General features: G+C 55.6%; 1 protein-coding gene across 2 annotated transcripts in view; it reads right to left on the minus strand.

Moving 5' to 3' along the window:
• Nucleotides 1–21,119, minus strand: part of SCUBE3 (signal peptide, CUB domain and EGF like domain containing 3) — a 30,578-nt gene extending 9,459 nt beyond the window's left edge. Inside the window, exons 1-7 of one of the 2 annotated variants that reach the window (XM_048328380.1) lie at nucleotides 20,604–21,119; nucleotides 12,105–12,227; nucleotides 11,033–11,158; nucleotides 8,079–8,213; nucleotides 7,002–7,127; nucleotides 5,921–6,037; nucleotides 2,760–2,807 (exon numbers count right to left, since the gene is read on the minus strand). In XM_048328380.1, coding sequence (XP_048184337.1) covers nucleotides 2,760–2,807; nucleotides 5,921–6,037; nucleotides 7,002–7,127; nucleotides 8,079–8,213; nucleotides 11,033–11,158; nucleotides 12,105–12,227; nucleotides 20,604–20,688 — 760 coding nt within the window. In that variant the 5' untranslated portion in view covers nucleotides 20,689–21,119. The remainder of the gene's footprint in view (nucleotides 1–2,759; nucleotides 2,808–5,920; nucleotides 6,038–7,001; nucleotides 7,128–8,078; nucleotides 8,214–11,032; nucleotides 11,159–12,104; nucleotides 12,228–20,603) is intronic. The other variant, XM_048328381.1, reaches the window with a different exon arrangement.
• Between the last annotated feature and the right edge of the window lie 1,004 nt (nucleotides 21,120–22,123).

Genomic DNA, 22,123 nt, shown 5'->3' on the forward strand with positions numbered 1-22,123 from the left:
TGGAAACCGCCCTTGGCTTCTCACACAACAGCAACGAGGCCACAGAGCCGTGAAATAATGAACACATGGGGGCTGGTGTCCCCCACAAACAGGGCCTCATGGAGGCCACCTTTGGCAGCTCCAAAGAGGAGGAATTAAATTTCGCAGGGACAAAGTCGTAGCACTTGTGCAAAGGCAGCCAGAGACAGGTCCCACCAGGAGTGCCCAGGCTGCAGCTCCCAGGGGTGTGGGTGCACAGCTCCAGTCCCCCGGTGAGGTGGCAGGGGGGTTCTGTCCCCTTCACTGCCACCAAGCTCCCAAGCCACAAAGCCATGGGTGACCCTGTGCCGTCAGTCCCTGACCGTCACCCACTGCTCAGGCACAGTGGCTGGTCCAGCATCTCAGACTAATTTGGGAGACACATCATGTAATTAAAACACACACTCAGAGGCAAGCAGCATCAGTGGAAAAAAAAATCCAATTGAAAAAAAAAAGCTAATTATTTCAGTATTATCAAAGTCAGCTGTTGCTGGTAGGACTAGAAGGGACACTAATTTAAATGAAGCATTTTCAGCTTGACAGCTTCCCTGTGAGATCAATCCTCAATTTCAACCCTAACCACCAGAACAATGGTTTGAAGTGCATTAAGTTGTTCACAAAGGATAATAAAATATTCCTTTCAGAAGGCTGGTTGCTCGGATAAATGAGGCATTTGGGCTTCAAGGAACCCAAGATGAAAATGCCTGGAAGAGATTCCTTGGAAAGAGCAAATCCCAGGTTCTCCTGCTCTTTGCAAGCACCACATGGGGTAGGAATGACTGAACCATCCAACCATTTGCTGCAGGGCTCGGGAGCTGGGATCGCTCTGTGCTCGTCTTGCCACTGCTATTTTTATGATGTCCCATAATAAGAGAACAAAAGGGACCATTTTATGAAATTAATCGCCAGCACAATTACAAAACCTAATGGCAGGGGAAGGATTTCTGCAGATATTATTCCTCCAGCCAGGTCCTTGTGCTTCACGCGGCCCAGCCGTGCCAGGGCCATCCCCTCCCTGCAGCGCGGGGCGGGTGACACCGCGCCCAAGGGAAGGGAAACTTTCTGAAAGCCCAGTGAATCATTTGTTTAATGCCAGCCTTTGTTCCAGCAGCTGATGCAGAAGCAGCCTGGGGACCACAGGGTCACCGCTGAGATGAGACGATTGGCTTGGTTCAGGTGCTGCCAGCGGGATCAGGCTGGAGAAGCAGCTGCAGCAGGGAGGACGGGGCTCTCCAGAGAATGTGGTGCCCTGGGCATATTGTCACCATGCTCACAGCCTCCTCCAGCAGCGCGGTACCCCTCCTGGCCCCTTTACACCTTTGGGAATTTCAGCTGACATTAAAGCCAGTCCCACCCACCATCCCAGGGCAGCTGCCCAGGGTGGCCACTGGGTATGAGCTCAGCTAGCACAGCCAGAGCACCACTGCAAACCCCTCTGCGAAGGGGGGGGGACCCTGTCCTGGGCTTGCAGAAAACTTGGAGAGGGCTGCTGGGGTACCTGTGAGGCCGTGGATGTTGGTGGTGCGGCCGGGCTCCGGAATGGCCCCGGGGAGCAGCAATTGTTCGGCGGAGCTGGCAGCCCAGGGCTGCTCCCAGCCTGGCGTGACTCACCAGCCACACAGGGCTGTGGTGAGGCCTCCATCGCTCGGGCAGGGAGAGGACAAAGCTTCACACACACACACACACACACACACTCTCAGACTCTTTTCCACCCTCCTCCATCCCAGCTCTGGTCTCACTGCCTGACTGCTGTGCCATGGCACTCCTCGCCCTACTCAGCACCCTCACTGCAGACACTGTGGCCTCACCTCCACCTTCTCAGAAGTGACAATCTCAGCAGGATGTGATCCCACGAGCCAGAGGGGATAATTCCGCGGTAATCGGAGGAATGACAGCTGGGCTGGCTGGTGCGTGGTGATGGCGCAGATCTGGGGTCCCTCCCTTCTCCCACCCCTGTGTGCAAGGCTCTGCAAGAGCTCCCCAAAAGCTGCAGTCGGCGGTCCCTGTGCTAGTGAGCTGCACTCCCAGAGCTTCTGGACGTGGCAGGAGTTTGCCTGCACCCAGCACATCCAGAAACAAGATTCCCCACGCCTAACAAGTTGCTGCACCTTCTGCCTTGATTTCCTTGCAGAGCAGAGGCATCACCTTACCTTTGTGAAGGGCTTGGAAACCCCATGGGGATGCAAAGAAATCCCTGGGGAGGTTCCCAGCCCTGTAAAGGGCTGTTGCAGCCCTGCCATTGCTGCAGCTCTGGGCTGAGAGCCACTGTGCATGGCGAGGCCAAACCCTGGGACACCCTGAAGGTCCCAGAAGGGACCATCCTCGAGCGGGTGGGCTCTAGGAAGGGGTAAATGGGAGTGCACAGCGCAGAGATGGGCACAAGCATCCCCCTCCCCACCACACAGCCGCTGGCAGCCCACTGTGAGCTCCTCCTGGATGTGGGGGGAAACCACTGCCACAGCCACTGGAAAGCAGATTGTCACCCCCGGCGCCGGGCTGGATCCACCAAAGCAGCGTGAGAGCCCCGTCCCATGCAAGCACAGCGGGGGGAGGGTTCCCTGCTCTGTCCCCCAGCCCAGCCCCAGGCTGGCCTGGTGGGGTTTGGAAGCAGCAGCGGGGCAGGGTTAGTGAGACATGCGGTTAGCGCAGCAGCTCAGCCCCCGAGCCCCGTTATGATCTCGAGAGGAGAGACCATCTACGTTAGACCCCTTCGTAGAGATAGAGAGAACAAAAATATTTACCATTAGAAAACGTCTCAAGGATAACGTGTTGCTGGAAGTGTCTCTCCCCTGTTTAACATTATAAAAAAGTGATTTAGAAACAGTGTCCAGCAGGGAACTTGGTTGGTGTCACACATCAATGGCTTCAACTCTGCTGCCTTTCCAGCCTGGTGGAAACTGTCCCTTTGGGCTTTTTCTCTCCCACCTCCCAAGCATTCCATGTCCCTCAGCCTCTCCAAACCCCCTCCAGCTGTGCTGGGCTGGTTGGAGCCCCATGCGAGCGGGAGAAGCGCGTTATGAGGAGCGTTAGTGCAGCCTGTTAGTCTGGGGAACCAGGTCCTCGCCCTCGTTGGGAACTAAACCAGCACGTGCCAGAGCAGGGGGTGATCGCTGAACGGAGCCATGTGGACACTGTGCAGCCATGGGCTTTGGGAAGGCAACCACATCCCGCCTGTGGCACTTGCACCCCTCGGATTTAGCAGCCAAGCCAGCAGTGAGCCCAAACCCTGGGTGTGCTTGGGCTGCTCAGCCTCACCCGTGGGTCAGTGCACCCTGGCTGTGGGTCCAGAGCTCCTGGCACCGCTCCCAGCACCGCCAGCTCCACAAAGCTGGGGAGCATCAGTGGTGCCGCCGCCAACCGCCTGGGCGTGGGTCAGGAAATCAGCCATAAAATTTGAGCTGGGTTTAGTTTCCTTCTCCATCTAATCATATTTCTTCCCCGTCCACCCCCTCCCACTCCACCAGTGCTTGCCACAAGTGGGGGGGCCGGCAACAGCCCTGCTGCACCCGAAATATAGGTGGGAGGGAACTGCAATGATGCCCTGGAGGGTAAATATTCCTGGAAAGCCAAAATCTGCATCAACTGTGACAGCCGTTTTTGCATCTCCCCACGGGCACTGCACCCTTGGCTGCTGGAGGGCTGTTTTATGTGCTTTTTTTAATTCTTTTTTTTTTTTTTTTAAAGGCTGCTTTTGGAGCATAAATATAAATATATAAGGTCATCGGCCTCCCCTCCTGGCTCCCCCTCCCCCTCGCGCCTGCAGACATGTTGGGAGCCATTAGCGATGGCCCCTGTGCTCAGAGGCATGTTCCTCATTATCTGCATTTTTAAAAGCAGCAATAAAAAGCGGAAAAATGAAAAACACCGGCCGTGGCCTAATGAAACTGTCACTCAGAGGGGCTGATCGTGCTTCCTGCCGCGTGGTGTGATCTGAAGGGAACCTGGACCAGGGGCCTGTCCCGGCAGCCCATCAAACACACCGCGTACAATTTCAAAGCCCATGGCCCGGGGAACGACTTTGCGTTTCCCCTCACTGGAAACTTTATTCCCCTTGAAATGATGAAATATTTTGGAGGAAATGGGGAAGGGGCGGTGAAGGGGGCAGTGTGGATGGGGGAGGGCTGTTTGCTGTGCCCGAGCCATAAAACAAGAAAGGGTGGTTATAAATATCCGAGCAGGTACCTCGGCTGTAAATCTGCCGGCCGGGCATCCCTGCGGGGCGGCTGCTGGCTCCCAGCGGCTGGAGCACAATCCCGTGGTGTTCCCACGGTGGGGCTGGGGATCGGGAATCCCCCAGGGAATGCAGGAGCTGGGCAGGCCCCTTCCTGTGAGAAGGGATTGCAGAGCCCAAAGGGATGAGACAGGCGTGGTGGTGGGCTTTGGGCTGGTGCTGCTCCTAAAATCCTCTAGTGCAGTGTTTGATTTCCCCTGGAAAGGTGGACAAGGGGAGAGCTCAAAGGGATGTGCTGGCTCTGGTGGGAGATGCCTTCCCAGCAGTACAATGGAGGGCTTGGAGACAAAGAGGGAAACTTTGGCCAAGGACAAAAGGATGAGTGATTTCGGAAACCCCCAAATCCCACCCTCACACCTGTGGTACCCAAGGTCTGAGTGCAGAGACACCCCCACCCCCAGCAAACTGATGCTCTGAAGCATCCCCCAAGTCATGAGATGCTTTGGAGAGCTGCTCTCACCCCCAACACCCAACAGATCAGGAGCATCCTTGGTCCCAAAGCTGCCCAAGTCAGATGCCACATGCAGGGCCCTTCATCCAGGAGGAACCTGCCAGCTGACACACCCGGGGTCCTGAGGTCCCCGTTGGAGGAGGTCTCCCCACCCAGGCACAGCAACAACCCCCTGGGAGGGTCCTCAGAGGTGGGACATGACGCAATGGCTGTGGGAGCAAACACGAGGACGGCGGGGACCAGGGGCTGTGAGCGCCTGCCAGCAGCCAGGAGGGATTGGGATCCATCCTGGGAGCGGGCTGGGGGACAGTGGTGACATTAAGGCAGCAGTGAGCTGACAGGCAGGAGGGCTTTGCTGGGGGCTCAGCCCGAAACATCCCTCAAGCTGGCAGGGAGCAGCCAGGGGCTCAGAGGGGATCCTCTGCCCTGAGGACGGAGCCGTCTGTGGAAAGCACGGAGGGTTTTCTGTTCAGGCACAGCAGGGACATGGGGAGCCAAAACCTCCCTTGCTTTCAGTTCCTTTTTCTTTTTCATTTTGCAATAAGAACTCAAATGTCTCAAGCAATTGTGGACTTAATCACTCCCCAAATATAACATTTTTTAAATCAAAGCAGCTGTTAAACAGCACAAGCATATGAAACCAGTAAAACTTCTATCTCTGCTTGATGTTTTACAATTTGAAAACACACACAGGAAAAGGACAATTCTGGGGGTGGTTGAGTTGTCAGGTTGCTGGGGTTTTGGTTTTGTTCTTTTTTTTTGCAAGACAATTGTTCCTGAGCCAAGGCCCCACAATACCAAGTCGGAACAGATTGCTGTGGGCAAACCTGCCCCCTCCATGTCCCTCCTCAAAAGCTGCCACTGACAGCGACAGTAACAATTCCTAGGGTGGGGACATCCTCACCACTCTCTCTTCAGCAGCACAGAGGCAGGCAGGGATCCCTGCCTGCACCCCAGCACAGCAACCTGTCCCCAGGTATCCCCTCAAGCACCACCAAGACCACTTCTGCTCCCTGTGGCTGAGCAGAGACACATCCCTGCACCCTGCAGGTACCGCAGCATCCCTCACACACACGCTGAGCTTCCCGCTCTCAGCAAAAGGAAATCGCCGCATCCCCAAGGCTTGGGAAAAACCCTTCACAGGCCAAGGACAAATCACCCAGGGAGGAAGACGAGCCATCCCACACCCCAACCCACGTGCAGGTGATGGCCTGACCTACCTATGCACGTCACCCCGTCTGAGTGCAGCAGGAATTTGACGTGGCAGCCGCACTTGGGCCCCTGGTCGGTGTCATCGCAGGTGTGCTGGCAGCCCCCGTTCCCGTAGTTGCAGGTCACTGTGGGAGCAAAGCACCGGTGTCACCATGGCCCCAGCTCCTCCTGCCTGGCATCCACATGCAGTACATAAAGCTGGCTTGGAAACACCTCGTCTGTACCTGCAGACTTCCCTCCCTCCTTCCCTTCCTTCCTTCCTCCTCCCTCCCTCCCTCCTTCCCTCACAGATAATTCCTAAAGCCCTTCACTTTCCCTGTGGGATCTTGGCAGATGCAAACTGCCATGTGGTTTCTCATGTCTTCCCTCTGCATGTCTGCTAAATGCCACCAGTGGAGTCCGAGGAAAGGGGATGGTTGACCCTGACCCTTAATCCAGTGCTATAGGGAAAGGGTGAAACTTTCCTGAGCTCTGGAATGACACAGGAGCTTTTGGGAATCCTTGCCAGCCCTCCCCGGGGGGCAAGGTGTGCTCTTCATTTAGCTTAGAGGGAAAGTAGGCTCATAGGATTAAACCTCCATTTCATCAGCGATTTTACATGTTTGCTGCACACAGCAAATGAGAAACAAAATAAAAATAATTGCATAAACACACACATATCTATTTAATAACCCTGGCACTGCCAGTGGGATGCTGGCAGGAGATCAGACAGGCTGAGAGCACCACAACCCCCAGGGAGAGGATTCCTGCGCTCCTCACATGCCGATTGCACTCTCCCTGTTCGCCTCCCCTTTGGAAAGTGAAACACTGGGACAAGAACAGGGGATGCTGAGCCTCTGGGACCCCCTTGAACTGCCATTTCAGCCTGGTCATATAAGGACACCACATCTCATGGCAAAGGGGGCTGCCAGAAGCATTGCCTGTAAAGGCAACAGAGGCAGAGCTGAGCATGCTGAGCTTCAGGCTCAACGAACTAACTGCTATCACGGGGTCACGGCTTTGCTGCAGGGGCAGGAGGTGTCTGTGCCATGGGGACAGGGTTAGGGGGTCCCTGGGGGGCCGTATCCCCAGCCCTGGAGTGCTCCTTACGTTTGCAGTCACGCTGGTTCTTGGTGAGCTCGAAGCCGGGACGGCACTCGCAGGCGATGCCCCCTTTGGGAGTCTCCCGGCAGATGTGGGCACAGCCGTGGTTCTTGTTCATGCAGTTCATGCCTTCTAAATGAGAAAAGGAAGCAAAGAAATGCTCCAAAAGCTGCTGGCACTAGTCAGCAGTGGCAGAAGGACGTCTGAGGTGGGATGAGATGGGGAAATGATGGCAAGGAGGGGAAACCTTGTCAGTGAAGACCTTGTGGGGACAGGATAACCCTGGCCAGCTCCTGGCACAGAGATGCTTGGAAAGGTGGACAAAACCACCTGTGAGCCTTCAGCCTTTGATCCCTCCCATCTTGGGTGAGACCCTGCTCCCATATCTCGAGGTGGCTTTAAACCCCATTGAGCTCAACACCCAGCACCTGCATCCCTGTTCCCAGCAGGGACCGCCCACTGTGGCACCGGGAGGAAGGAGCAGCCAGCTCATCCCTCTTGGACATGCAAGGATGGGGACACAGGAGATGCCGCTGCAGCTGCTCAGCCATCCTGGGCAGGGCAAGATTCCTGGGGAGCTGGAGTGACCAACACAGCTGGGAAGGAGAAGGAGGAAAGCAAAAACACTCAGCTGGCTTTGCCAAGCAGCAGAGATAAAAATCAGCAGAGACGCAAAAATCTCTCATTTCCTCCTATTTTGGCTAAGAGCTTGCTCCAGACGGCAACAATTTAGAGCTGATACGGAGACGAAGGGCTCGGTGCTGTGCAAGACCTGGCAGGGGAAGATGTGTCTCTTAAGGTGGTGTGAGGAACTCCAGGTCCTTCCATTTATCAATAAGTTGCTCTGGGCATAGGATTAATATCCCTTGTTCAGTATTGCTGTGCAGGGACCTGCAAGGATTTTGCTGCAGGACATTATCACCTCTCCCAACATGTTTGTCATAGATTCAAACCTGCCACACCACAAACCCAGCAGCAGCACCTAAACACGGGCAGGAGTGGCCAGAGGTGACAGAGGACAGACCTGCCTGATAAATGCAAGGATGAAGGGTGCCCCGGGGTGTGGAACTGCTGAGCACTAACCTTCAGGGCGCTGGATGCAGGTGTGCTGGTTGTCACTGAGGAAGAAGCCCTCCCGGCAGAAGCACTCGTAGCTGCCCATCATGTTGACACAGGTCTGCTGGCACCCACCGTTGCCCTCCGAGCACTCGTCCAGGTCTGCAGAGGGAAGGTGGCAGGGGGTGAGCACAGCTGCTTGGCACACCAAGGCCATGGGGACCGGGTGGGACAGATCTGCTGGGTAGCAACCTACTGCTGCCTTACATCTGTGATCCCGCAGCTGGAGGAAAGGGGAATGCTTGATAGTGCAGGGGATGAAGGCAAAGCACAGCAGGAGTGGGTGCAGGGATCATACAGCTTCCCTGACTCATGGCCTCATTTTACAGAAGGGAACACCAGACCACAGAGAAAGGGGCTTTCCTTGTCTCAGAAACCCCAAAGCACCCAGGATGCTCATCCAGGATGCTGGCTGCAGCCGGCCCCTGCTCCCAGCCCCTCGGAGCTTGTTGCCAGCTGGGGATGCCTGCACTTCATTAGGAGGAGCTGGGAAACCTTAACCCAGAGCAGGGATAATTACTTGTAAGGAGACTCGCATCCCCTGCCCTGCCGCTCGGCTGCCCTCACACCTGTTTTGGTTTAACAAGCCAAGGCTGGAAGGGGCTGAGCTGTGGCCCCGTGGCAGCAGCAATGCCCTCGCCCCAGGCTGCTCCTGCTCCAGCCCTGCAAATCCTGCATTTAATGAAGAGTAACTGCCCATTGCTCTCTCTAGAGGCTTTTTGGGGACAGTGGTCCGAGCTGAACTCACCAGCACCCTGAGGTGCCAGAGCAACCAGGACGCCGGGCTTGGGCAGAGACAAATCTGTGCCGTGGCCGCCCCTTGCCCCCTCTGCCCGTGGTGCCGGGTGATGGTGTCGGGCCGGGAAGCGAGAGGCCCCATGCCAAAGAAAACGTCCTGTGAACTCGAGCGTTGCAGAGCCGCGGCTGAGGGGAAAACTGAGCCCCGCCAGCATTGCCCACCGGAAACGCCGGAATAGCGGCTCGGCGATGGCACGCGCCAGGGGCTCCCAGGCCCCCCAGCACCGGCCCCCTCCCCAAACAGCGCAACACGCACCAAAACGCCTTGTTTTTGGACAAAATGGATGGACAGATGGATGCCCGAGCAGTGTGGGTGCCTTGCACTGTGCTCCAGCCCCTGGCAAGCCCTGAGGGGACGCTCAGAAATATCAAAGCAGGGCTGCAGCTCCAGCTGGAAATGGCCAGGCATCGGAGCCAAGGAGCACCCCACAAACTTGTTATCTTGGAAAGGAGGTATTGAAAACACCCTCTCACCCACAGGGCAGTGAGGGCTGATACCTGGGCTGCAGCCAGGCACAAAGGGACGTCCTCTGTGATGGCGGGAAGCTTATGGCTTCCTCCAATGCTCATCACAGCCAAGCTATGTCCTGCAGATGCCAATAACTCTCCTCAAATCCTCCCGCTTAGAACAAGGGCTTAATGTCTTGCAACTTCTCCTTCCAGCTCTGCTCAAAAATGAGGAGGCAGCCATTCAAACCCGATGGCTGAAACGAGACTCCGCCGCTCTAATACCTGTTTTATTAAACACAACAGAGATGGGCAGAAACCAGCAGAGCCTGTGTCAGGACGGGGGCTTGAATTCCTGTCCTGGTTCAAAAGGTCGCCCAGGGTGGGCAGTGGAGGGGCCTGTGGACTCTGGTGGGCACGTACCCTGATCCCCCTCCAGCACAGCTCCTGCCCATGGCACTGGCAGAGCCTGGGCACAACACGCTGCTTTGCTCTACTTCTCTTTCTTTTGACTAAAAGGGAACGCAGGCAGGTTGGGCCAAGCGCGTCAGGATCAGGGATGAGGTGCTGGGATGAGCTAAGGAAGGGCTCAAGGTGGGAGCCAGCATGCTCCCCCCACATCCCTGCTTGCCCGGCTGCTCCCCAGCCATCTCCATCCCCTCCCACCCAACTCTGTAAACACATGACGTCCAGCTTTCCTTTCTTCTCCTCGGGCTCATCCTCCCCCGGGAGAGGAAGGCAGAGCCGCCCGCCCGCACCTCCTCCCAGCTGTGTAAATCTCCCCCCTCCCCGAGGAGACTGCAAAGATCCCGGTGATGGTGGTTAATGCAAAGCGTATGTGTCCATAATCCCTTCCCCCTCCTCCTCCTCCCAGTGATGAGCTCATTAATGACCCCTCTGCAGACACTAATTAGAAAATAGCATGAGCTCCAGGCGGAGGGGAGGCGGGCGGCTCCGTGCCCCGGAGCTCCCACCGCAGATGCCGCGGGAGGAAGCGGGTGACGGGCGCGGGCAGCTCGATGGGCCCCGGGGCTCTGACGGGAGCTTTGGCTCCGCCGCGGCCGGATGGAGTTTGGGGCGGTGGGAAGTGGCAGGGAGGATGCACGGCCGCTCCGTAGGCAGATGCCGGGTTTTTCTTGGCCCGGGGATTATTTATCCAGTCCCTTCGCTGGTTCCCATCCCCACCATATTTGCTATTAACTCATCTATTTTGGCAGGTGCAGGGCTGACCTAAGGCACGAGCGGAGAGAGTGGCAGGGCCCGGGTGAGCTGGTCCTGCCCTGGGCAGCCACGCAGTGCTGCCGGCCCGGCTGCTTGTCGCAGCAGGATGCGGCTGGGGGGAGCCTGTGCCTCACCCCCAGCAAGCCCAAACCCAACTCTCCCAGTTCTGCCTTACCCCAACCCTCCCAGTCTATGGATAAACCCACAGAGCGAGTTTTTCTCCCAGCATGGAGCATCCTTCCTTGGCATCACCCCCGTGTAATGGGGAGCAATCCTGTCCCCGGAGAGCCATTGAAGCACAGGACATGCCTGCAGCCAGCTTAATGCCCTGGGAGTGCCACCACGGTTCTGTGGCTCTGCAGCAGGTCTTGGGAAGTGCCCAGCAAAGAAAGCCAGCAGGTTGGTCCCAAGGTGCTGGAGCAACTGAGGAACTGCAATGCACCGACATCCCTCACCTAAGCAGTTGTGGCCATCGTGCGCCAGGCGGAAGCCGTCGTAGCAGGTGCAGCGGTAGTTGCCGGGGATGTTCACGCACTCGTGCACGCAGCCCGCGTTGTCTTCCCGCTCGCACTCGTCAACGTCTGGGAAGAAGAAGGGCAGGAGAGCTGCAGGGCTGCCCCCACTGCTGCCCCCCATGGGTGCTGCTCCCTGCATCCAACATCTTTGCCACCCAGCTGGTAACGTGCCCTGGGGTCTTCTGCTCTCTCTGCATATTCCAGCAGGTCCTCAGCTCCATTATCACCTGCAGCACCCCTCCAGACCCTACAAAAACATCCCCATTCTTCCCAGTCTAGATGCTGGACCCCCAGCCAACCCAGGGTCTTACAGCCTTAGCTTGGTGCAGAGTGCTGGGAACCTCTTGGGATTTGCCGGGGTGCTGGCAGAGCAGCCCATCTCCATGGCAAAGCCCGGCAGTGCCTGGAGCGCTTTAATCCCTCTGCTGTTTGTACTCAGCCCATCCTGACCCTGAACCTGCTCCAAGCAGAGCTGGGAATTTTTCCCCTGCCCCAGTCCCGCTTTCCTGCTGCTGCTGCCCCAAGGAACCCATTTTCTTTCCATTCCCCACTCAGTTGTATCTATATATAGATATATGCCTATACCTATGTCAATATCTCCATTTACACCTATATCTACATCTATATTGGTATCTACACCATCTATATCTCTGTTTCTATATCTTATTTTTCAGTTTCTTATGTTTTAGCTGCTAATGCAGTTCTGCAGCCTTGGGGTCAGAAATCCTGCAGGAAAATAAGCCCAGCTTTGTTTAAAACAAGACCCAAGTGACCCTTCATGGGCAGCCCCAACCATGCCAGGACAATGGCACCGGCAAGACTCTCTGTCCCCATGCACTGTCAACAGGCCAGGAGTTTGGGGCAGAAAAGGGGAATAAAAGGTTTACAATGGGCTGGGGCAAACAAGTGGTCTTTTTGCATGGGCCAACGCTGATGAGCCACCGCTGGCCTCTGACCAGCCAGGCTGTCACTCGCCAGCAAGGCTCCGGCTCTGACAGCGGCGTGTCCCTACCTTTGCAGTGCTTCCCATCCCCGGTGTAGCCGGACTTGCAGATGCACTTGTAGGACTTGGGGGTGTTCTGGCAGATGGCGTCGATGTGGCAGTTGTCGGTGCCCTCCACGCACTCATCAACATCTGCAAGAGGACAGGTCAGGGGAGCAATGGGGAGAGCCTGGGACCTCTACCCCCTGTCCCCATGGGAGCCACCGCCCAAGGTGATGGATCCCAGCAGCCTCCAGCTCCTCAACCAGCCCTGATGCAGTGGATGATGGGCTCTGGACATGGTGAATCGCTGGGTCCACTCCCAAACAGCACAACCTGTGTCCCCTCTTGGACACATCACCCTGAGACTCCCTGGCCCTTTCATGTGTCTGATGATAGGAAATGCTGCTCCAGCGCTCCTAGTCCAGGCTGGAGCCAGCCCAGGCAGAGGTGAAAGTCTCTGTCTCCAATTAGCTGTTTCCTGAGCCAACCAGGCACCCAAATAATCATCATCGCTTTCTATTCTTAGGCACCAAGGAATGTGCACAATTTAGCAGGGACCACACTAAATAAACCTGGGAGCCAGGAGTGAGAAGCAGGAGAGAGAACAGGGGAAAAACATCAAGGCTTCCTTGGGGGCATGGACAAAATTTGCATCATCCCCATCCCCTGTTGCCCCTCAACCCCCTTCTCTGGGATGCAGTGCCGTGGTACTCAGGATATCACATCCAGAGCTCCACGTGCTGGCAATGGCCTCAAGCAGCAATGCCCAAGGGCTTGCTGTGACAGGAGGTCGTGGAGTGGAGGTTTTAACGGTATTTGGGAAATGGAGAAGCCTCGAGCACATGGAGTGGAGGTTTGTGAGCAAAAGGCTGTTCAGCTGGCTCTCACTGCCTTCCTTCCCTGCTCTGGCAGTCAGGGAGATGTGGTGCCCTGAAGCGGGCACATCCCCTCCCTGGCTGCCAGTGCCTGGAGATCAGTCGGGGGCTAAGCATCACCCGCAGCCCCTCAGGTATGGGCAGGGCTCCCAGAGCAGCCCAGGCTCCAGCTCCACCGGCACGTGGGGAGCACCAGCGCTGCTCCTGCAGGGATTTGCTTCCACCTCCTCTCACAGGGATAGGAAGCTTGTCACTGGGGAAAGGGGACCTGAGAGTCCCTCCAGCTTTCCTGTATCCCCTCAGGAGGCATGTGAGGCTTCAAAGCTTTCAGCTGCCTTTAAAAAACTGCTTTTCAGCAGCCCCAAGAACAGAAGTGCTCCAGGAGGTCTCCAGAGACCCAAAACATCCCTGCAAGCGGTGGGCGGGCAGGCAGCCCTGCAGCTCCGCGGGACAGGGGCCACGGCCGCGCGAACGCCAGCCCGAGCCCTGTCCCGGCCACCCCGGCGGCTCTTTTTGCCGGGAGATGTGAGTCACCCGGCCGGGAGGAGGAGAGCTTTGTCTCTGCACCAGGGAGGCGGCACGTGCCTGCGCATTGTATAAATATTTACAGCCCGCATTCATATTTGTTATTTGACATTAGCCATGGCCCGCGGCCACCACGGCCTCCCTTGGGCCATTAATCACCGGCTGGAGGCTGACCCACCACGGTGGGGACGATGGAGGGATTGCACGGGGAGCAGGGCCCTGCTCCTGGCTGGCACCTACAGCAGCCATGGCACTGGTCACGGTGCCACGGTGCTGCGGCCACCCCAGCAGCCAGCGTCATCACCTGCCTGTGCCAGGGGTCCCATGGGGCTCTTGTCCCTTCGGGGAGCTGAGTGTGGCTGTTCAGCATCCCAGTGACTTCGCCTCAGGCTCCTGCATCCCTCACTGGGCTCCCAGAGGGGCGGTGGGAGGTCGTGGCACTGGAGCAGGGAGATGTGGGGGGATGCCACGTGCTGGCCACAATGTGCGTGGGAACTCAGCAGCAGCAAAGCTGATGCTGACCCAAAGATCTACTGAATCTGCAGATCCTGGTCCTGGCCCTGCATGGTTGGGAACCCCCCTTCAGATGTTCCCCCAAAGTCATAAATCACGTGATGCTTTGAGTCATGGTGCCAAGGTGACAGTTGTCAGGTCTGGCACCCTGGGCACCCACCCTGGCACACAGGTGGGAACCAGCACCCAAACTGTACAGACCATCCATCAAACCCCATCTCCTTCCCCTAAAAACACTCAAAACAAGAAGCATCCACCAGGCATCAATCACATCATTGAAACTTTCCCAGCCTTTTGCCAGGAATCTCACTTTTGGGGGAGTTTTATTTCCTATTTCTTTTTCCTTCTGCACTCTCAAACTCAAGACCACGAACAACATGCATGAGGCACTGAAGGCACCTCTGGCCCCTTCCCACTCACACATGTATAGCATCTTTTTTTTCCATCTTTTTTCTTTTTTCCCATTCTGTAACTTCAAAAGTTCTCTAACTTTGGAAAGATTACACAGCAGCAAAAGTACAAAAGAAAACATTATCAGTTTTCCACTCTGTAATTTTTCCAAAGCTGGAGTCATTCCGAAAGGTTACAGGATTATGAAAAAAATAAAAAGAAAATGAAAAAAAAGTGTGTTTGTGGGAAGAATGAGTAAATACCCTCCTTGGCACCCCAGGAGCTGTCCTGGGATTGGCAAAGATCCCAATTTTAGAATGCTGAAATTTTGGCTCCTTCAGAAATGATGTAGTGAATTAGAGTAAAACCCTCTGAAAAACTCAATTTTTAGCATTTTTGTCAACGCAAGCAACATTTTCCCATGAAAGGGAAGGTTTTCTCTCAGGGCAGCTGGTTTTTCCTGCAGGAGAATTTTCTCCATCCAAAAAGCTGCCTGTGGCCTTACTGCAGGTGCTTTGAGTTGCTGCCACCATGTGAGAGGGGTCATCTTCGAGACAAGTGAAGATATTTTTTTTAAATAAAAAATCGTTATTGAGGTTCCTGTCCCTATTTGCTCTCAGAAGTTCCTCACTGGGGTGTGCCCTTCTTGTCCCCCTGCTCCAGGGGACCTGCTCCAGACAAGGTCCCAAATCCAGGTGGGCTTTCTGGAAGGTTTGCCAGTCCCCCTGCAGACCCGTACCCCTACAGCCCCTCCATCTCTTCCTTCCACAAATAACCAAAAAGCGCTGTTTTTCACCCACAGCTGCCTGAAATGAGCCCAAACCGGGCAGCACAGATGGCCACATCATGCCTCAAATCCCTGGCACTGGGGAATTCTGCACCCCAGTGGGGAATTTGGTTTTGATGAAGATGTTGAGTCTCGCTGGGGACCGCAGGTTTCGCCCACGGTGGCCCCGCTCCCTGCCCAGCCCCATGCCCCTGTCCCACTGCGCTGGGGCTGAGCAGGGCTCCTCAGAGGGCAGGAGCATCCCTGGCACGGCCATCGCCGCGGGCTGCGGCGAAGGGCAGGAGGTTGCGGCGCTCGCCCCGCGCCTCGGGCCATGTTTTTCACTCCGTTGTGGGTGGGATTTTCCAGCGCTGGCTGTTGGGCCCCGTTCCGCTCCAGCTGCAGCTTTATTCTCCATTTCAAAGGCAGCGGAGGCAGACGGTTTCAACGCCACTGCCATTTCGAGCGTGCCAAAAGCGGGGGGACCGCCACCTCCCCGGGACCGGCGCGCACCCCCCGGGAGCCGAAGGGCTTTGACCGAGGGCCAGCGGGGGAGGCGGTGGCAGAGCCCACGGACACCCGGGTCCCACCTCTGTGCCCTGCGGCGTCACACCCGACAGCGAGTAGGGGGATAAAGCAACAGCTCGTATATTTTTAGAGGCTGGATTGAGGCTCTTTCCTCACTTCCTTATTTTGTTTAAAAAAAATAATAAAAGATGGTTTTATCCATAGGCCGAAAGTCCCAATAAATCTGAGGAGGGGGGTGAGACAGGGCAGCAAAAACTGGCCTGAAAAAACCCTAAACAAACAAACCCACCATCCTTTTTCCCCTCTCCTGCAAGCGCTTCAGCTTTTTCTACAAATTAATTTTATTCTTTGTTTTTATATAGGCATATATATTAACAGCCTGTCTGTATGGGGATGTGTGTGTAGCTGTTGGCAGACATGAGGAGTTTCCACTCGGCCTTAATGCCAAATTAAAGCTTTATAACTTCAGTAGCTCCTTTTACCAGGGTATTAATAACCACCTCAGACACTGTGGTGCAGTTTATTAATCATTTGTTCATCCAGGGAGCTCACAAGGGTGACTCGTGCTGTGCCACAGCAGGATGGGCTCAGGGCATGGCCACAGGCAGTGGCAGCCCCCTGGGAGGGGATATGGGCCAGGAGAGGGGAGGAGTATGCTCTGCAGGGCAGCCTTCTGTAAATTGGCTAAAGAAGTGTCATCTGAACTCGGAGATCCCGACTCAGGTGCTGGGTGATGTCTTGCTGCCAGGATGGGGGTGCCAGGGGTCCCTGGGCAGGGACCTGTGCTCAGGATGGCTCAGAGGGGATGTCTGCATCTCCCCACGCAATGGAGACCCCTGAACCAGCCCAGTGCCCACACAGCCACCCAGCTTTCCCAAAAGCAGGTGGGACGCAGGAGATGCAGCCCCAGCGCTTGGCCCTGTGGAATGATGGAGCACGGAAGGACGAGGAACCACAAGTCACAGCGAGGAACTGGGGCCATTCCCAGCCTGGTGACTCTACTGTCCAGTGCCCAGACCCTGCTTTATACCCTTCACCATGGGTTTGGCTTCCCCAAAGCTGTCAAAGACCCAGAAAAGGGCTTTTTTATCCCCTTCGCTGATGCTTCCCACTCCCATGAGGGCAGAGCCAGGTTGAGCTGTCCATCCTCTGCAGTCCAGGTCATCCTGATGGATCCCAGTTCCACCACCATTCCCTGGGTAGGAAATGGTCCCTCCACTTCCATCCCACCTCCTTGTGCCAACCCTGGTCACTTCAACCCAATTCCATCACCACTTCCCCACAGAGGGTTTGATGCTCCACGCCAGCAGCGTGTTCATCTCCCCAGGGAATTGTCGTTGCTGTTGTTGTTCCTTTGGCTTATCGGACTGACCCAGCCTTGCCTTAAAAAATGTGTTTGTTTGTTTTTTGCTCCGGGAGCAACAATCTCAAGATCTCCAGCGGGGACACAGCCTCTCCAAAACACAGCCAGGCATCCTCCAGGGCTGCCAGACAGAGCAAACTTAATTTGCCATCCCAGACTTCTCCTAAAGCCTCTCAGGGGACTTAGAATTTTGAAAGTGAAGGTTAAGGTCAATCACGCATACTTTTTTTCTAAATGGATTGCTCTGGTGTGGCTGTCTGCAAAGGAAAAAAATCTATGTAAAAATAAAAGAAAAGAACCCCCAATTCCTGAGCAGTTTGGAGAGAGCAACACATCAGCACTGGAAGACTCAAGGTGTCTGAATATTTATACTCCAGTTGGCAGTTACAAAAAAACTCTTCTTCCCTCCTTCCTACCCACCCCCTCCCCTTTTTTAATCTCGGTACAGGCACGTTAGACGCCCTCAGTCAAAGATCTCCTTTGAACTGTGTATGTGAAATGTTTACAGTTTTACATTTCATATTTCAGCGGGGTGGAGGGGACAGGCACAACAGTCGCACACTGTGAATGCCGGAGAGGTAGGAAGGCAGAGGCCAAGGGGGAGGAGGTTTGGCGGCAATGGGAGGGGAATCAAACAGCATCTCCACGCTGCAATTGGAAAATTTTAGACTCCTTAAAAAAATACAGAAAAGTAATCCCAGGCAGCATAGGCTCTGCAGGTGCATCCCACCGCACCAGCCCCTCACGTGGGACAGTGGCTCTGGCCCCGGGCAGCCACACAGCACCAGCCACAAGGGCTGGTGCCAACCATGGATGACCATCGAGTGCCCAGTGGGCTGGGCTGGGGCTCTGATCCCACCCAGGACCCTGAATGGGGGCTGTGGGAATGCCAAGGGCTGCAAACTGGAGTGCTGGGGTCTCCCAGGGAGATGCTGCATCTCCCTCCCAGACCCATTCCACGGCATCATCTGAGGGGATGTGCAATTAGTTGCAAGGAAAAGTGGCAAATCCTGGGATGTGTTCCCAGTGATGAGGGTGCTTCCAGAGGGGCTGGCACTGCCCGAGGATGGTGCAGAGCTGCCAGTCCCTGGGCTCTGTCCTCCCAACATACAGAGAGGGACTGATGCTGGCAGACAGCAGGTAAGGGCACTGCTCCACTGAGAGAAGGAGCTCAGGACAAACTCTTCTGCCTGGAAGACTGTGAGATGGACCGATGGACAAGAAGCTGGGACTGGGGTGACATTATCTATCCAAAACCCAGAGGAGTGGTGGGCACAGCAGTGTTTGGGCAGCTTGGCCTGGGGACCGCAGGGAGAGAGTCCATCCCAGCTGTGGATGCGTGTCAGGAGCCTCCCTATGGTTATTTAGATTTATATTGTCAGTTCTCCTCTTGAAAGCTTGCCTAGCCCTAAGCTGACTCCACAGGCAGCCAGGTCCACTGGCAGACACCCTCCAGGCCCAGCAGCCGGCTCTCTAAATCCTTCCTTCCCCACAGACTAAACTTTTTGGGGTAATTCAGTGCAAGAAATGAGCCAGCAAGCCCGACCCACAACACGACATTATCCCAGCAAGACAAGACCATCCGATGGGAGAGGAGCCTTTCCCAGCCCGTGACAGTCACCTGGCAAGGGTGGCTGTCCCTCAAAAGGGCAAAGGTTTCAGGCTGATGTGTGCCACATCCTTGGGGTGTCACCCGGCACACACACCTGATACTTTCGAGAAATATCCTTCTAACACGTCCCAGACACACAGAGAAGGTTCAAGGAGCTCGGTGACAGTCAGAAAACCAGGAGACAGCGGGTTCTGAGGAAAGGCACACGTTGTACCTGCCATCAGTGATGCCCAAATGATGCCTGTGAGTTCGGCCTCATCCAAAAAGGACCAGCACCGGGCCCACCCCTGCCCAGAGTCCTTGCAGCCCCATAGGCACCAACCTTTGCCCCTCCCCAGCCCACAGAACCCCTCGACTGCAGCCTCAGGGATCAATTCTCCAGCGCAGCCCCCCTGGCTGGCGAGCAGCCGGACAGCCGGAAGGAGCCAGCGCTGTCCCAGGCGCACGGCGGGCTATGAACCCCGGCGCAGGATTGAGCTCACCTCTCTCCACCCCCACTCCACCCCTCTTCTTCCCTGAAGGGATCTGTCAAGTCTCTGCACGATGGAATTTCACTTTGCTATTTTAATGCGATTCTGGCTCAGGCTTAAATGGAACTGGAAACCAAAAAGCCTTAATAAATAAATATTATGATAAGAAATGAAAGCAATGCATACACTCAAGATAATTTGAGGGGGGATAAAAACCTAAGCATTCCTTTCTGTGCCTAAATCATAAAGCTTTACGTGAAGCTGGACGCCTTCTCACCAAACCTTTGCCCTGGAAAATCTCTCCTGCTTGCCCAGGCTGCCCTCCGGAGAAGTCGCCTATTGTTTTAGAAACACTTTGAGCCAGATAAGACAATAGCCTTGAAATTCCTTCTAACTTTGTCGGTGACAGGGCTCGGGCGACCATGCGCGTGGCTGGAATCCGCCTACAAGAGATCTTTCATTATATCCTGCGCTCCGAGATTTCATTCACACGCTATTTAATCTCACCGTACGCACAAACACGCAGCTGCCACAACAGCCCAGCCAGAGCCGGGCTGGGGAAACCTTACATGCTATGGAAAGAAAAAGAGAAAACCCGACAGATTGTCCAGATAGTGGTGAATTAAGGAGAAAACCCCCTTTGAGACAGCCAAGGGGATCATGTATAGGGCTGTGTGTGCTCGTGTGGGCGCGCGCACTCCCGCGCGCGTGGATAGAAAAAATCTGAGCTAAATATAGAGGTGCTATAGAAAAGCGAAGGTATAGATAGACCATACATAAAGCTCCGTGTGTACGTCTGGGAAGGGGAGGCTCTGGCTCAACACGGGAGTTATGGAACAGAAAAGCCCGAAGTTGATAAGGATGGGACATACCTCTCTTTCCAAGAGATTGGGAAAGGGCTCCCTTAATTTTCAGGCTTAGCTGTGCTCAGCTACCCGAAGTTTTCTGCTGCCCACACCCCTGCAGCCAACATCTGAGATTCCCCCGTGCCGATGTGAAGTCCCCGAGCACAGATGCAGCCTCCCGGCGTTATCAACGCCCGCTCCGCCATCCCTGCCCTCCAACCCAGCCCGGAGCAGCCTCCTCGCCCACACTGCTGCCGTGGTAGCCCCATCTCACAGACACAAAACCAGCAGAGCCCTCCAAGCCCCTCCAAACAGCCACATTTTGCCTGTGATGGATGCAGACTTGTTTGCCCACCCTAATTTTCTGCCCCTGAACCCCCTGCCTTGAGATAAAGATTCAAAACCAAAAAAACTGAAGTCTAAGAAACGCAACTCATTAAAGAGTTTACAAACCCAACCCCAGTCCAAGGCAGTAGGCGAGAATATCTGCAAGCGACATTTAAAATCCCCTCCACTGTTTGTTGTTACTGCTGCTGCCTTCTCCAGCCTGCACTTAAACCCCAGCTCTAACGAGGAGATCCGGCTGCCCAATCCACACATCAAACAGCAAACCTTCGAGCAGGGAAGATTTTCTCTTACCTTGACTGGCTTTATTTGCCAGCGTGTTTCCAGAGTGGAGGAGAAAGAAAAGGGTGGAAAATCCAGCAATCTGCAAAGCTCCCATTGCAATCCCAGTCTGCAGGGAGGAGCGGGGGCAAGAAGGGGGATTTCTAGTGCTTTAAAGGAAACAAGGGGCTGAGCATGCGAAGGAAAATCAAGGGGAGGAAGGGGCTCTCTCCTTGCCGTGTGTGAGACAGAGGGAGGGAAGGGAACTGAACTGATGGAAAAAGCTGCTCTGGGTTCAGTTTGGGGCTCTTGGTGCTGCTGAAGAGGAGAGAGCGAGGGAGGGAGACCCAGGGCAGTTGGAGGAAAGTGGACTCTATCGCCCTCTCTCTGGCGGCTGCTCTGATCCCTTCTCCTCCTTTTTTTTTCCCTTAAATAATCCCAGCCAATTCCAGTTTTGCAAGAGCAGCAGCAGCAGGAGCAGGAGCAGCAGTGCTGGAGGGGGGAAGCAGGCGCCTTGCCCTGGTGCTGGGGACCTGGGAAAGGGGAGTGGAAAGGAGAGCCCCATCCAAGCAACGCCCTTTTTCTCTCTCCCAGCCTTTCTTTCTTTCTTTCTATTTGGCTTTGGTTACTCCTTCACGGCTCCCCCCCTCGCACCCCCAAGGCTGGGCTTTGCCTGCAGGAATTTACAGTCTGCGCTGAAGGAGAAGGGCCAGTAGCCATGGAGACTGCTTCCCTGGGAGCAGGGAGGTCAGGCGGAGACCATGGGCGATCAATGCATCAATGCAAAGCCCCCCGCAACCCCCAGACCCACCCCGCACCTCGCAGCCCCTCGGCCAGCTGAGGGCTTGGGGTGGTGGCAAGGGGAGGGGGGCCAGGGGGAGGCGTATGGCATGGGAAAAGGCAAGGGGTGGGAAAGAAAAGGAGAAGGAAAAAATATATATATATCATTAAAAAACCCGAGAGTTTGCAGATGGCACGACCTGGCTGGGCTTGGTGGCTGTAGGAGCATCTCGGGGTGCTGGGCAGGGGGAAACAGGGCCAGAGAGCAGCTCTGCTGGCTGCTCTGAGAGGTGGGAGGACTGGAAATAAGGGTGGGGGGGAAAGAAAAAGCCCTTTCTGAAATATACTGGGGTTTTTTGTTTGCTTGCAGGACCTTCTCACAGCCCAGCCCCCTGCAGCTGGGGGCACCCCAGGGAGGCAGGGGGACCCCTGCCCTACCCCGTGACTGTCCTTGTGCTGGGAGCTGCTGGCACCATCTCTCTTCCGGGGTGTTCCCGCTCCCTGAGCCAGGAGAGGCATCACCAGCCAGGAAACTGCAGCAGGAGGTAAGGCTGGGATCCAGGAGCGGGATCGGGAAGAAGGTGTGCAGTGATTCACCTGTCCAGGGACACGGGGTCCGACAGCCCCAGTGGTCATCCTGCCCACAGGGTCATCCTGCCCATGGGCTCCCTCCCAGGCCACTGTGCTGCCCCTACACCCTCCCAAACCCCCTTTAGTCCTAATAACCCCTAAAGATACGACAAAGGGGGCTGGAGGCAGTGGGAAATGTCCAG

Source organism: Corvus hawaiiensis, chromosome 24 (genome assembly GCF_020740725.1).
Source record: "Corvus hawaiiensis isolate bCorHaw1 chromosome 24, bCorHaw1.pri.cur, whole genome shotgun sequence".
In the NCBI taxonomy this organism is placed as follows: Eukaryota; Metazoa; Chordata; class Aves; order Passeriformes; family Corvidae; genus Corvus; species Corvus hawaiiensis.